We start from the raw sequence: 16,641 nt of genomic DNA, 5'->3' as shown, positions 1-16,641 counted from the left end.
ATATGCTGGAGCTTTGTGTTTTATTATTATATATATCAGGATGATATACGTTACAGTTTCTAAATTCACAGTTGTCTATCCTATAAATTAGGGCTGGGCGATATGACATAAAAATAATATCTCGATATTTTTAGAAGTTTGGGCGGTACACGATATATGTCTTGATATTTCTTGTTTTTATCCAATCAAACTACAAAATAAGACCAAAGACATTCAAACTACAAGTATTTTGTTAATCATAAATATGCAAAACTAACAAATACCACATGCAGACTGTCATGGTAAATATATGCAGAATGCAACACATTACAGTGCAAGTGTTGCGTGATTACTATTATGTTATGTTGTTATGGGATATATACATATATACAGTGGGGGAAAAAAGTATTTGATCCCCTGCTGATTTTGTACGTTTGCCCACTGACAAAGAAATGATCAGTCTATAATTTTAATGGTAGGTGTATTTTAACAGTGAGAGACAGAATAACAACAACAAAATCCAGAAAAATGCATTTCAAAAAAGTTATAAATTGATTTGCATGTTAATGAGGGAAATATGTATTTGACCCCTTCGACTTAGTACTTGGTGGCAAAACCCTTGTTGGCAATCACAGAGGTCAGACGTTTCTTTTAGTTGGCCACCAGGTTTGCACACATCTCAGGTGGGATTCTGTCCCACTCCTCTTTGCAGATCCTCTCCAAGTCATTAAGGTTTCGAGGCTGACGTTTGGCAACTCGAACCTTCAGCTCCCTCCACAGATTTTCTATGGGATTAAGGTCTGGAGACTGGCTAGGCCACTCCAGGACCTTAATGTGCTTCTTCTTGAGCCACTCCTTTGTTGCCTTGGCTGTGTCTTTTGGGTCATTGTCATGTTGGAATACCCATCCATGACCCATTTTCAATGCCCTGGCTGAAGGAAGGAGGTTCTCACCCAAGATTTGACGGTACATGGCCCTGTCCATTGTCCCTTTGATGCGGTGCAGTTGTCCTGTCCCCTTAGCAGAAAAACACCCCCAAAGCATAATGTTTCCACCTCCATGTTTGACGGTGGGGATGGTGTTCTTGGGGTCATTCCTCCTCCTCTAAACACGGTGAGTTGAGTTGATGCCAAAGAGCTTGATTTTGGTCTCATCTGACCACTTTCACCCAGTTCTCCTCTGAATCATTCAGATGTTCATTGGCAAACTTCAGATGGGCCTGTGCATGTGCTTTCTTGAGCAGGGGGACCTTGCGGGCGCTGCAGGATTTCAGTCTTTCATGGCGTAGTGTGTTACCAATTGTTTCCTTGGTGACTATGGTCCCAGCTGCCTTGAGATCATTAACAAGATCCTCCCGTGTAGTTCTGGGCTGATTCCTCACCGTTCTCATGATCACTGAAACTCCACGAGGTGAGATCTTGCATGGAGCCCCAGACCGAGGGAGACTGACAGTTATTTTGTGTTTCTACCATTTGCGAATAATCGCACCAACTGTTGTCACCTTTTCACCAAGCTGCTTGGCGATGGTCTTGTAGCCCATTCCAGCCTTGTGTAGGTCTACAGTCTTGTCCCTGACATCCTTGGACAGCTCTTTGGTCTTGGCCATGGTGGAGAGTTTGGAATCTGATTGATTGATTGCTTCTGTGTACAGGTGTCTTTTATACAGGTAATGAGCTGAGATTAGGAGCACTCCCTTTAAGAGAGTGCTCCTAATCTCAGCTCGTTACCTGTATAAAAGACACTTGGGAGCCAGAAATCTTGCTGATTGATAGGGGATCAAATACTTAGTTCCCTCATTAACATGCAAATCAATTTATAACTTTTTTGAAATGCGTTTTTTTTCTGGATTTTTTTGTTCTTATTCTGTCTCTCACTGTTAAAATACACCTACCATTAAAATTATAGACTGATCATTTCTTTGTCAGTGGGCAAACATACAAAATCAGCAGGGGATCAAATACTTTTTTCCCTCACTGTATACATACAGTATGATTTACTGTCACATAACAACAATAACACAAGTAATAGTAATCATGCAACACATGCACTATGAAATGGTATAGATTCAGGTCGATTTACCACATCCGGGTTTATAGTGGCGCTTTAACATCTGCTAGACAGGTACATTTCCTCTCTGACTGTCGCATTTCAATTCTACTTACCGGTACAGCACATGTTAATACAAAATAGTTATAATAATAATAATAATAAGAATAAGAATAATAATAATAATAGTAATAATAATAATAATAATAATAATAATAATAATAATAATAATAATAAAAAAAAAAAACTGTTGTACCACTTCACCATCTTAATAAAAAGAAAATGAAACATTCTGCATCTGTTTCCATTGCATTAAAATATCTTTATTATTCTTAAATTTTATACAAATTATATAGAGCTAAATTAGTGGGGGTGGGGGGTGTAGCGTTATGTTGGGTGTATTTTGATAAGAGCATTTGGGCTCTGAGCTGAAGCACTGATCTAAAGAAGACCTCTCCCCCCCCAAAGTTATCAGATTTCCTTAGCTCATCAGCTTGGAACTGGTTTGCATCAAAGTGACAGTTTTGTGGAGGATGGCACAGAGAAGAGGCCAAATAGGTTGGAATCCTGCTATGAGATGTCTGGAGAAAGGAGCCTGTAGGTGATAAAAACTCTTTGAAGTGGATGAGAGCCGAAATCCCGACATAGAGCTACGAACCCGGGCCAACCGGCATTTCCAAAAGATGGCATGGATTGACATAAGTCATAAATCAAGCCCCCCTCCAATAGGACACTGGGGGCTGAATCCGAAATCCAATCTCAAGAACTCAAGAACGAATCACCTATTGATCTGACAGACTATAAGGAACAGCGGACAGTCTTTCTCTCCCTCTCTCTCTCACCTGAACCAGTAACTTGCTGCCACAGCTCAACCTGTAGCTCTGTTGCCAGAACCTGAACCAGAAACCAACCAAGTCTTTGCCGGCAACAGAAGAGTTAAACTGGGAGAAGGAGATTGAGCCGTACGAAGAATTCTTTTAAAGGACTTTATTAAATAAAGAACTTTACAGACTGCGCATGCCCGCCTGTGCCCACCTGATCAGTGGAGTTTTACAGCTGGACAATTGACTAAGTTGACTGTATACGAAAGTGTCAGTCATTTAAATAGCTATTTGAGTCTTAAGAAACTTGACCCTTGAAACAAACAGGGCCCTGCTTTCCTCAAAGACTTTGTCTTCAAGTAACTACGGTGGAACCCTGCTTACAAAGAAGATTTTGTACACAACCTTGGAGCCTTCAAACCAGTGGAAAATCTGTTTGGAAAAGACTTTACATTCGCGAAACCCCATGTCCAGGTGCATCGACTGAGTGGAAGTTCTTGGACAAAGCCGAACCGGACTGCCTTTGTTCCAACCACACGGACCTCGTGCCGTGTGCTGCTATCTGAGCCCGAAGCCAGAGAGGCCTCTCTGCGACGAAGTTCAGATAAGTTTAACAGTTTGGAGTTCATGATTCATGACATTTGAGAAATCAATTAGAAATGTTAATCTGTGATTCATAACTCTAGAATGTGTAATATCATTTAGTTTTCTTAAATATAAATGTGTGTTGCATTAAACTGTTTTGTTGATAATTTTAGAAATAAAATCTGTCAACGCCGAGAAATATCTTCTCATTCCTGTTTAACTGTTTAGTCTGAAATTGACACAAGTTAATAGACATTAGATTATTGGTGGCCCTGCCTATCCTTAATCATTGAATAATAATCAGTTAAGGGAAATTGTGGTAACAAGTAATGATAGGATCTTTCTTGGCACTTAAACGTAAATGAGACTGATATATATATAACGAGAAGTTACCTGAAATAAATACTAACCTGCGTAGTTATTTAATGTCTGACTAATAATACTAACGAGAGACTCACCTTCGTCTTACTAACCGGTATTGTAGTCAATGTGTTTATAACCTTTTTTGTTTAACGATTTGTGTGTTATCATATGAGATCCCATGGTCTTTGATTTGGTCACGGAAGTGATTTGTCTTTGATTTGTTGATCTAGAGTTGAATTTTAATTAGTTTTTCCCTTTTGTATAATTAGTGTAGTGCTACATTTAGTCTTTGTTTTGAATAAATTTGACAATTTATATCTTTGGAATTGGTGTCTGCGTCCAATTATTAAATTATTACAGAAATGGAGTTCTACAAGATTCCAGGATTCGTGATAAGGTGATACTATAAATTCACTTCTTTAATTGAAATTTATTAGTGTACCTTACGCTACAGGGGTGCGATCGAGTATTATCGGGGGTGCTTGCAGATCGAGTATAGCCCGGCGACAAGAGCGGGGCGGAACATGTGCGCTTGTGCATTAAAGTATCTTTTGGTTATTTTGGTAATTCTGTGTCGAGTTCATTCTCCTCCATATTTGTTTGTGTTTCTGAATGCAAATTTCTTGCCTGCATCCGGCACGTGTGGAAGAACTGGGAAGGACACAAAGTGTCATCGAATTTAAGAAAAATATTGCCGTAAAGAGTGGGATTTGCGACACAACATAATAAACGATAGAGCATAATATGAAACAATAGACGTTTTTCTATCGTCACACGATATATATCATCATATCGGATAGCCCTACTATAAATTACATACTTATTGTAAATAGCAACCCCCGTTATTAGCTTATATTTATTATTATAATTTTGATTTGGTGCCGGCCTATAGATTTTAATATTATGATCAAATAACATATATACTTGGATGTGTTGTATGTTTCTACAAAAGCACTATAAAATAACATGCTGTATGTGTGATAACATTAACACACAAATCCCTAGATGTTGTACATTATTAATTTCCATCAATTGAAGTAAGGAGTGTCACATCATATACGTGGATATGTATAAACACTATGAGCATATGCTATAAAATACACTTTGTTCAGAAACAAAAAAATCATATTGTACTAAGTTTCCAGTTTTAATCTCAAAATGCTCACTGATGTCTTATTGCTACCTGGATATCACAACCTGATTGATAATAAATGTATTTGAGAAAAGGCACGCATCGTTTAACATCAGCTCTTCATCACAATCAAAAATGGTCAACAACAATCCAACATTGTGTAGAATTTTTTTAATGATTTTTTTTTAAAACTTGTGCATCAATTTCAAACAGTAAACTGTGTGCACTCCATTTTGTTTTCACGATGTGGTCAAAATCAGTTTTTGTATTTTTTTTAATATATATATATATATATATATATATATATATATATATATATACTTTTTTTCATTTTTTTAAACCATTTACACACAATTGTTCAGCACTGTATACTATCAGCCTATTGGAAATCAGGGGTGTACAATGATAAGCAATATTGGTAGTGCACCTGGGCCTTCTTACTTGACGTAAAAATATTTTTCTTTAAATACGATTCCTTTACATGATAAAAATAAGTTTAATCGAAAACTGGTGGTGCATAAGTACTACCAGGCATGCTTGACACCACACCCCACAAGGACACCCACAAGTAGACAAGTAGAGCCCATGTTAAGTTTTGTTGATAAAAATTATTACAAAATTTTTCTTCATACAAAAACTATTTTCATAGAAATCTTGCATTTCCACAAATAAATGTGAACATTTTGCTCTTGAAATAAATAAAGAAAACAAAATGAAAACATAAAAAATAAAAAAAATTTTTTAAAAAGAAGCCAACAAAAGTCTTGCAAGGATTTGGATGTGGTCAATGTTTACAGGTGTGAAGCAATCCACACAAAATATAAATAAACAAATCAATAAATATACAAATAAATAATTAAATAAATATGAGTCCCCTGTTTATATAAATTTTAAGTTGTTTTAGCAAGCCCTAAGTCCACATTCAGGAACAACTATATAGGGTTTTTAAAAGCTCAGGTTATTACATGACTCTGACTTGATGTCAGACATTGGGCCTAAAGTTCTTTGGGTCAAACTCAATGATTCCTGTGTGTAGCAAAACAACCTCTTCCTTTTCATAGTGAACATTTATCAGCTTAGCAAAAACAAAATGAGTTGTTTTTATAGAACAAATAATATTTTTTTGTATATGTTATAATTTATTAATAATCCAATCAACACAATTAAGTAATTTATTGCCTGAAGTATAATTCAACTTATGCTGATATGTGGAAAATAATTTTTGGAACAGATTTAATTTCTTTATTTTGAATGTGGTCCAAATTGCGAAATAATTTGGACTGGCTGTCTTGTAATAATATAGTAAGGATTGATGATCAGTTTCATAGGTGATTTCAAATTATAGAAAATATATTTCAACATATGAAGTTCTGTTCTTTAAAAAAACAAAAACGTTCATATCTTTTCACAGTCTGTCCACTAGTTTCTCCCTGTTAATGTGTGTATAATGCATAATCTGTTGGCTTACTCAACAGCGCAGGATGATAACTGATTGTTGAAAGAACACTTGAGTTGCCCATGAGACCATCAGTCACCTATTCATGTGGAAACATTCAAGAGAAAGACAGTAAAACACAAACTACACTTGACACTCCCAAGTGCCAATGTTCATCTCTCCTTGGTTTCTTTTCCACCCAGAACTGGGAGTCCTTTTTGATCATTCCAACCCCTCGTAACACAGTCGTCTTCCAATTATCAGATGCATGAGGTAACTCACTTGATTTTGCTCAGGTTGCATATTTCCACAGGAAACATTTTCTGGCAAATTGTTTTGAACAACGATGACAGTTTGTGCTCAGGGCAGCTTCATCCTCCCGTCCCCAACCCCACCCCCCAGACAGTTTTATGCCATGGTCTCCTTGCCTGGCAATCTTCTGTCATTAAATGTGTGCATGTTGATAACTTCTTCTGTTTTTACCATGACAGGGGCCTGGGGCTTGTGTTTGAGACGACGCTGACACTTCAGAGACACCCTTAGCTCATCCACCATGGCACTACAGAAGGACCTCTGTGGAAGAGAAGAAAGGTTTGAAAAGAAACCCCTGCAAACAAAGTGAAGCTGCTTTGCCAGCAATTGCTAGATCCCACTGGAACTGGTTCCTTGCCTGTGAGCAAACAAGAATTTGGCAAGATAGGGTTCCCGGTCTTACACTGAACCAGTGCCTCCTGAATATGCACAGCATAATAACTAAAGCGATTTTTCCACAGCAGATTTCACTTTGTCACTGAAATGTCTCATCTGCCAAGCAGCATAACTTGTTTATTGATGCATATTACATTTTCACAGACTGAAATCCCATGTATCTGCATGCCCAATTAAGCTGCTGCTTCTTTTTTCTTAAAAGCTAAAGTGGCATTTGCAAATCCTGCATTAAACAATGTCCTGCTAGGATTTAGGTTGCTATTCCTAGGACTCCAGCTGTTCAAAGGTAAAAAGAAAAGTAAAACCTTTCTTAGCTGAGCGCATCTGTCATCAGACAACCTATACTTTAAAACAGTCAGTCATCAAAGGTGGTATTTTAGCGCTAATCTGTAATTGTATAACTCATTTATTTATTTATTTAATTCAAAAACTAATGCATTCTGCATAAACAATATTTAAATGATTAACAAAGCATGTATCACTTTTGCATGCTGCAGCAGCACTGATTTTGCACTTGCACATAAGCAATATTCAATGAAGTGCAAATATTGTGTACTGAAACATTATTTCACTTTGCATAGTCTTCTTATTTTGGTGTATAAAATATTAGCATTTACTATTTGATTTGATCTTTCAGTACAGTCATATATCTTCAGAAGCCAATTGGCTCACCCTTTTCTTTAATTCTCCACCTTCTCTCCCACCAACTAAAATAGTTTATCATTTCACCTACTCATGTTTTTTGGAGGAAAGGTTGGTCTTTATCACTGACTTCATTACATATACCTTTACAGCAGGTATTATTTGGGGCATTGTTAATATTGCCTAAACATGTAATGGCAGTAATCCTCCAGCTCATAGTAGATGTCATGGGTCAATTTCCTGCCATCCACTATGACAAATCAATCAAACCTCTTTTCATCTTTTAGAAGTTCAGTCAGTGGTTGAAAGGCCCAGCCCTGAGCCCCCTTTCTAATCAGTTTTTGACTCCTTATGCCACTTCCCTGGGGTGTTTGATTGATGTAAGGCAAAAAAATAAGAAACTGTCAATCTAACAGTTTAGACCCAGAGGCAACAAACTCACATCCTATGAATACATCAACCAAGGAAAGATGTAATCTCAGATGCACAGAATTAAACAAATGTTGCATAAAATCTCTACCAAGAACGTCATTCATACATTTTTCAGAGGTTTGGTGGAATACGTGCTGACCTTAGCAAGCCATGCACATGTATGTATTTGTGTATGGTATTCAGAATTATTGAAGCTATAAATTAATGGGACTGCATGAGATCAAATGAAGTAAATGGTCATAGTCATGAAGCAATTGCATTATTGGTTACTGTGACTTCACTAATAAATGTGTTCACACCAACACATTATTATTTAAACCTTATTGTTAAGTAATAGCAGCTCAACCAAATATAGCTTGGAAATTATGGCTTGTTCTGATTTACTTATAGAAGTAACAAAGACATGCAATCAATGTTTTACTACTATTACTATCAGGATCAAACTGGAGGTTTAAAGCTTATAAATTTGCAAATAATTCCAGTAGTAAAAAGCTGGGATATTATCTAATAGTGTTACACAATACACAACAGGGAAAGGAGTTTTATTGATCTGATGTCTTTGCAAGTAGGATTAAATAATTAAATAGTAAAAGTAGACACCAACGTTAATACCTTCTTTAACACAGTTAATCCAAACTCAGGGATGGATGCCATGTATTAGCTTCACACATCCACAATTTCTATTCATTTGTGCTTCATGTTTTGCCGTCACTTAAAAGACATGCAGTTTAATCCTGCACAGCCTATGATATTGTGGGTGTGGCCTATTTGTAAAAAGAGGACCATTTAGAATATATAATGAATAATAAATAACACTAATCATCTGATTGATGTTTTAGTCTTTCACAAAGCACACATCCACAAAAAAGAGAATGGTCACAACTATTTATTGTAAGGCTGCCATTATTACAGAAGAAAAATAAAGAGTTTGTCCCGTGACCAGCTCCAGTAACACAATTTACACTCACTCTGCAAGCTTGATGACAAAAAATGGACAAGATAATGTAAACGAGAAATGAATAAATGGCAGCAGACAGGATAGGTGTTAGCCAAGGCCACCTTCCTCTGAGATGAAGGCCAGCTGCCATGTGAAAGCAATGGGCAGGGTAAATAAATGAAGGAGGACCATGGCATAAAGGGTAAAAATATATATTGCAAAATGCATTTCATTAAAAGTAGATTTTCACTGGGAATACTTGAACAAGGTCACACAATGCATTTTGGCAGGGGAGGTTCACTGTGTACTTTATTGGATTTCATCTGTGAACGACATAAAAAATCCTAATCTCCCAGGAGAGGTTTCTTAAACAGTGTTATATTAGAGTTAGTCTCATTTTTTGCAAACCAAGTATAAAAAATCATAAAAATAAGTAATTTCTCCAAATTCCACCTAATTTCTGAAGACCTTCCTTCCTAATCCCTTGCAACACTGTTCAAACTGAAATTCATTTTATATAGTATATTTCTTTCTATTCAGTATCACTCATTTATGTGTTCTTAATGTACACAAATATAAACAGCACATCAGCATGTTTGCAAGAACATCATTTAAATGACTCTCTCTGGAACTTTCCTCTGATGAATGATCAACACAGCAGTTTACACATTGAAATGGGATCCTCTTTTGCTTTCTAAGCATTCTAGTCCTGGTCTTTATTTGTATGCATTAAAATGCAACTAAACCTTATTATAAAAGTATTCATATTAGTGTAGAATAAAGGGAAGTGAATTGTTTTATTATGTCTGAATATAAAGACCATTCATTTTGTATTTATACAATGAGCAGAAAAAAATATTCTTCCTGTTTAAATAGCACTGGTTTTGTTTCCTGACTTTCTTCCAAAAATAATGGGTTTGTCTTTCCAATTTCAGCAAAGCAGCATATTTTCAGTTTTTCTCTTTTGAATATACTTTCCCCAAAAGTAAAGTATATATTTTCTTAATTTATCAAACAACATTGATATAATTCATATATTCTGACAATGGAAAATGGCAGCAACACGTAGTTGGAACTGGTGACAAAGATCCTTAAAGGGGTCAAATGGAGCACGGATAAGTGTGTGGTGGGAAGGAGGGAGGATTGACATTCACATGCCTCTTATAAGTCAGTGACATGCAGAATGTATGTTAAAAACAGGCTTATATGTTATGAATAATTATTATTATTGAAAATATGAATCTCCAAACAGGCCCCAATACAGTCTGTGAAAATCAACTGCAGACAAAGAGATAACTGAAACCTGTATATGTACCTTAATGTCATGGTTTCCTAATTAGAAGTATGCTTGTGTGGTAAAGTTTTTGTAAATGTCACGATTGCGATTCACTAACCCCTGCAGAGTATTTTTGTGAGGTTCCAGTCATTTCAACTGAAATGTTCATTAGTTGAATCTATAGGTATGGAATGGATCTTATATGAAATATAGGCAGAATTATATCTCTTGTTAAGTTAAATCTTACAAACTGAGGGTACTGAACTGTGGATGTGTGAGGCTGCAATGTACCATACAACACATAGCTTGTAAGCAGGACTTGAGAAGCCAAGCATTTGCCCATGAAATGTGTGAAAATGTAAGGAAACCATAAGGAGTCTATAGTACCTCTGTCAGAACAACAAATACTAAATGATAAGACACTTCTAGTTTTAGATACATTTAAGTTTTCTTCATCTTTTATTAATTCTTTAACAAGACATTTGACTTTGAGGTCAAATGAAGATTACTTGTATTACAAATTGAGAAAAAATGAAGACTACAATAAATACAGTTTTCCATCAAAAACAATTATTTTTGAATTAGTAAATAAAATAAACATTGCTTGCATTTTGAGGTTTATTGCTCATCACATTATATAAGCAAGTGGCTTTTTATACAAAATGGAAGTAATTATAAAATGCAAATTGCAGGGTATTTACTATTAAGCATGACAAAGACAACAAAGGACTGCTTAATACCACATTTCTCAAGTTGGTATGTTGAGCAACACAGCGTGAAAATAACCTCTTTTGTTTAAGAGCTTCTTGTTAAATGAAAATCAAACAAGTGAACATACTCTTACAATATTTTTAAGAGTGTGATCTATTAGGTGTCTGTTTGTGAAATTGTCGCAAACATTCTTGTTCACAGGAGGGACTCAGGCCCTTACAGTGAACAGGTTTCAGAGTGCCTATTATATAATGGCTTATTTTAATTGTCCTACTACAAGACAACATGACTTTTCTTCATCTTCCACATTTACTACACATTTGTATTCATTTGTTGACTTAAAAAACATTTAAGGAAAGATGCTGCCATTATCGATCAACCTCAATATTCAAGACAATGCATGTTTCATGTAAATCAATAAAGGGGACTTTTCTTGATACGATACTTTACAAGAGATGCATTTGGTATTTCAATAGTGGTCCACTATACAAGAAAAACACAATTAAAATCAATAAAAGTGAATATGTAGGAAATGTTTTTCTAAACCAGACACCCTTAGATAAAAAAAGAATATCTAACAGGTACTAAGTGATAAATCTTACTATCCAAGTCCCAGCAAGAGCTAGAAAGCTTGAGAAACAAAACAAATCAAGAGCTGTACATTTTGTTATGCCAAATATGTGGGATGCATTTATTTTAAAAAACAAAACAAAACATTAAAGGAACAAAAACATCTAAAATGCCTCAAGTATAAGAAGAAAATGCAGAATTTCAAAATCTATGGCCCTTTGCAGTAAACTAATCTTTTATGTTTCCTTTCATCAAGCTAACTGTTCAGCTGTTTGTCTCTCACAGTCCCCTGTTAAATAGTTATATTTAATTATTGCTAGCCAATATATTACATAAAACAATTGTCTGAAAATGATGGTAAAATCTGCATAGCCTTTCGCTTTAATATGAAACAACACTGATGAGAATGATTTGAGAAAAAAAAAAAAAAAAACAGACAAGCGCAAAAATGATGCTGCTGGCAATTATACTTCATTAAAAGGAAAAGTGCTAGACTGTCTACTTTCAGGGTCTGTAACAAACCAAGAGAAAAGTAAAAGTAGGCACTGATTAAAAGGCATTTTGACTAAATTCAAAATGACCAAGGCAGATTTTGAATGTAACTGATTGTGTTTTAGTTATGAAGAAACTACTATAATGCACAGTATTATTATTAAAGAAAATGGGAAGGTAGGTTGGAATATAATATAACCGAGAAGTCCCTTACTTAAATTTCATAAAATTGCTGATGCTTTGTTTGTAGCAAAAATACAGGTTTAATTACATTTAATTTTCACTCTTGGCTGCATGTTTCTTGTTTTGTTTTTCAAAATATTCTCTTTACTTTCGTGTTTGTTTTTCCTTTTACTTAACATGCATCAAGGAAGTAAGATAATTAAATGTGCAGACTGCAGGATGTCATGTTGTCATAAAACAAAATACCACTGTGTTAAGTTTATGCTATTTTTTCTGCGGAGAAAACAGTTTCTATTTAAAAAAATATGATTCAAAAACTCTCCTCTTCGGGAGAGAAATAACCCAGGTAAACTTATCATAGAGCCTAATGTTTTATGCAATTAGCCCTGAACATATTTTGTCCAAGATCTACACAAATGAAAAATATAATTACAGACATCAGCACTTGATTTAACACATTTACAATAACTGAGTTATATTATTTCCATTTGTGTTTGTTTTGCTTTCTATGTTCCATACCATATCAGAGATGACTATGCTGAGTATAAAGGTAATATTAAATCAAATAAAATCATATATAAACGTGACATATCCCTGAATTTAAAAACTATGCAATTTCTGCTCATTTTAAGGCATTTGGAACATTATTTACAGCTCGGGGGGTACACAAAATTGTAAATGAAAATGAAATGGCCTTTTTGAATGTGCTATATCCAGCGTTGTGCTTTTCTAACTGAATGCTTCCTTCTTTCTTTAAAAAAAACGGCACCTGTTACATACAAAACTGCATGTGTATAAAAATGACAAGTCTCCTATTTTCAATGCAGTCCAGTAATTAAAAAATGTTGTTTTACCTTTTCAAGTTGTGCATTTTGTTTGGATTTATACAAGAACTCTCCCACTGCCACAAACACTGAGAGCACGAGGCCCGCTGCCAGCACGATGAAGATGCCTCCGATATTCTGCACCCCCAGAGCACTGGCTTCTTTACTCTCCTCTTCGGGGCAGCCATTTCCCCGCCACCACTTCTCCTTCATCATGTGGAGCTTGCCTTCCTCCTGCAATTGCAGAATCGCAATGGTGATCTTATCCCGGTATGGAGAGCCTGGAGTAAGGAGAAAACATAAAAGTGTTGTCAATTAGCACACATTCATCTTTATTAAAGTGTCTGTTTGCATGTCATGTTGATTTGAAAAAATACTGTTTCCCACAAGAATCTTCTCTCTTCTGGCCTTAATAGTGGTCCTCTACATTTTACATTTTACATTTTAAGCATCCTGGAGAAACCTTATTGGCAAACTGAAGTCTATTCAGCACTGTCCGGTCAATCTCGTTTCTCAGCTTCTTCATGGATTCACTAGCTGTGATGGATCCACTAGCTTTACATCCTACATCTTTACACAATTACATCTTCCTATGCTGAGACAACACTGCATCTTTATTATACATAAGTCCCCTTGTTCGTACTGTGAGATGTGCCTGAAAAGAGGTTCAATATTGCATAAATCTTTCTGAAATAACTCCAGCTTTATTTTTTCCAACAGCATGTATTCTTTGCAGCCAAGCATAAAGCATTGATAATCCGGTTATCGTAAACCAAAAAAGAAACTATTTTGGTACCTTTTTTTCCAATTTCAAGTAAATATATTTTCTCCTACCAATGGAAGATAAAACTAGAAAAACAGAAGAATGATATTGCAACATACTGAGCTGAGGTAGTGCAGCGTCTTTCTAATAGAATGCAGTCTTCTGAACACTAAATGTACTTTAATGTATAGAGCAATAAATGAAGAAGAACCAAGCAGGAGGGAAAATATGAATCATTTTAGCAGAGGCCCACAGGCCACCATTTGATGAAGGCTGTTAAAGATAAGGTTCTATCTCCCTGCAAATAGAACACAGCAAACATCATTAACCTTCGATAATATCTCCAAAGTCCTCTTTCTTGAAATTACTAATTAAATGACAGTGCTTGTGCTTACAGAACGAAAACTTGATAAACCAGCAAAAAGGGTGTTTATATTAATTTTGATGAACTTTACATTTGAACTAAAAAATGCAGAAAACAATACATACATTAACAGGCAATCCCACTATATATTAGATTTAATATAATCTCATTTGGACTGGTTTGGTTGTCTTAATATTAAGGTTGCCTAAGTAACATGATAGCATTTCAATCCTGATTTTGTTAAATAAAGATCCATACTGCACTGTAGGCCTAAACCTAACACGCGTTTAACTTTTTTTTATAAAGAGGGCAGATTGTGAATGCATCTGAGAACTTTGTTTATTAGTAGATTATTTGGTTTGTGTCACTGTGTTACTCAAGTAGATTAATTAATATTGTCAATAGGAACGATACCATGGCACTAGTATTTGAAATGTTAAGCATGCAGAATTTTCCATGTAAGCTAATAAGCATGCACATCTTGCTTCCTGATGCAAATCCGAGAGCAGTGAAAGTGTTTTAGAAGTTCACCTGTAACTTTGAGAGCTGGTGTTCATGTATCCTAATATTTAACAAAAAATAGATTTTTATAGTGGGGTATTTTTTCAGATATGGAACTTCATATTTTGAGATTTCAGATATAGAATTTCTAATTTTGAGATTGTGTGGGTCTTAAAATCAACGAATTAACCAAAAGAGTATTCAGATATACATATAAGAGCAAAGCTGACGGGAGTTAAAGCAGTTTTAAAAACAGTAATAAAACAAATACGTTTGTCAAAGAAACCTTCCTAAAATGTAGCTAGGTTTTTTGTCTGTTTTCTGTTATGAATCCTGAAGAATTTAAGGGTATCTAAGATTATTTTCGGATTCAGATTAATTGCTTTGATATTTGCATAATTTGTGCTAAATGTGAAGATTTAAAAGGAAGTTAAGGTACCACTTTATTTTGCAGTGTGAAAGCTTACCCACAAAACGCTATTTTCCTTGAATATTATTTATGTAGAAGGTCTTCATATTCAATTCAATAGGATTATTCTGAGAATATGTAATGTGTTTGTGTTTTTGTGTGTATTTGTTAAAGCATTTAAATTTAGGAATCCAACTGACACTTGCTGTTCACTGCACATAGCATAAGTGCCAATCACTAATGCATTCAATCCTTAAATTAAGAACAGTGTGAAATAAGTGGCAGGGTACAACACATTTAAAATAAGAAATGTGGCTGTAATCTGAAAGATCAAAGGGAAGTAATAGCAATCAAATCCCTAATGCAATGTCTCTTCACAACAGCATAAAAATACAAATGAGATGCAAAGTCTCGCTACTGAAGACACATTTTTTAGCATATTAAAAAAAGCTTCACCATTTTTTATTCATATTATGATTCACAGAATTGTATTCTCATGTTGTTTTGTATGTGAGGCTGGTATAGAGATACTTAACGGAAATACTTAACCCTCAAATAACCCTCAGTTTTGCATACCTATTAAGCAACTGAGGTAATTTTCTTATCCCTACATCAAACTGACAAATAAAAAAATATATCCAGTGACAATGTTTTACTTAAAACGTGTCATCTATTAGGTTAAGAAAATAAAGTTCTGCCTAAACTAACAATATTTAAGACAACATTGATGTATTGGCACACATACATACACTCGTGGTAAAAGAACAGGACAATATTGAAAATCTTAATAATATTCAACTAATATTCAGGACAAACTAGTCATTGGTCATTGGTCAAACTAGGTCATTGGTCTCTACGAAGGATAGCACATTTTGATGTATGCTTACATTAAACATCTTTCATATAAAAATATCAAGTAATATACATCCTTGATTGTTGCAATTTTCCTCTTCAATCTTCTTACTTACAATCTTCTTCAGCATTTCAGTAGTGCTAAGGTAAGGAGACCAGTAAAAGGCTGCCTTTACTACATCTGGTTGAGCACCAGTTAAAAACAACTCCACATTGTCATGGTTTGTATCCACCTTGTTGCCACCACATGTCCATAATAATTAATATTTTTTCTTGGGTCAAGAAGAATTTTGCCCTGATCCCTTCCCTATTAAATCGGCTTCACCGAGATGTGTCTTTATTGTTACACTTGATATGTTTCAATTCAATGTGGAATATAGATGCTTGAAAACAGGAGTGAAACTAAAAATGGAAGCTATGATATAATATCATTCTAGTCAATGGTCAGAACTGAAATTACAGAAATAGGTTGTGATATTCTATTATAATTGTGTGAGAGAATGCTTAGAGTATGTGCAGACAGGATAGCAAACAAGGAGGGTAATTAATAAGAAAAAATCATAAGAAAATGTAAATGTTAGTAACTTGTAGCTACAGTTAATTTTATTTTGAGAAG

At 35.0% G+C, this 16,641-nt stretch overlaps 1 protein-coding gene across 3 annotated transcripts in view; it reads right to left on the bottom strand.

Moving 5' to 3' along the window:
* Positions 1-5,213: 5,213 nt before the first annotated feature.
* grik2 (glutamate receptor, ionotropic, kainate 2) overlaps positions 5,214-16,641 on the bottom strand; it is a 186,995-nt gene continuing 175,567 nt past the window's right edge. For all 3 annotated transcript variants that reach the window (XM_066701758.1, XM_066701767.1, XM_066701775.1), the window contains 2 exons: positions 13,167-13,417; positions 5,214-6,934 (listed from right to left, as the gene is read on the bottom strand). In XM_066701758.1, coding sequence (XP_066557855.1) covers positions 6,770-6,934; positions 13,167-13,417 — 416 coding nt within the window. In that variant the 3' untranslated portion in view covers positions 5,214-6,769. The remainder of the gene's footprint in view (positions 6,935-13,166; positions 13,418-16,641) is intronic.

This window comes from Amia ocellicauda, chromosome 1 (assembly GCF_036373705.1).
Source record: "Amia ocellicauda isolate fAmiCal2 chromosome 1, fAmiCal2.hap1, whole genome shotgun sequence".
NCBI lineage: Eukaryota > Metazoa > Chordata > Actinopteri > Amiiformes > Amiidae > Amia > Amia ocellicauda.
Note: the sequence above shows the minus strand (reverse complement) of the source record. Positions and strands in the feature narration are given on the sequence as shown.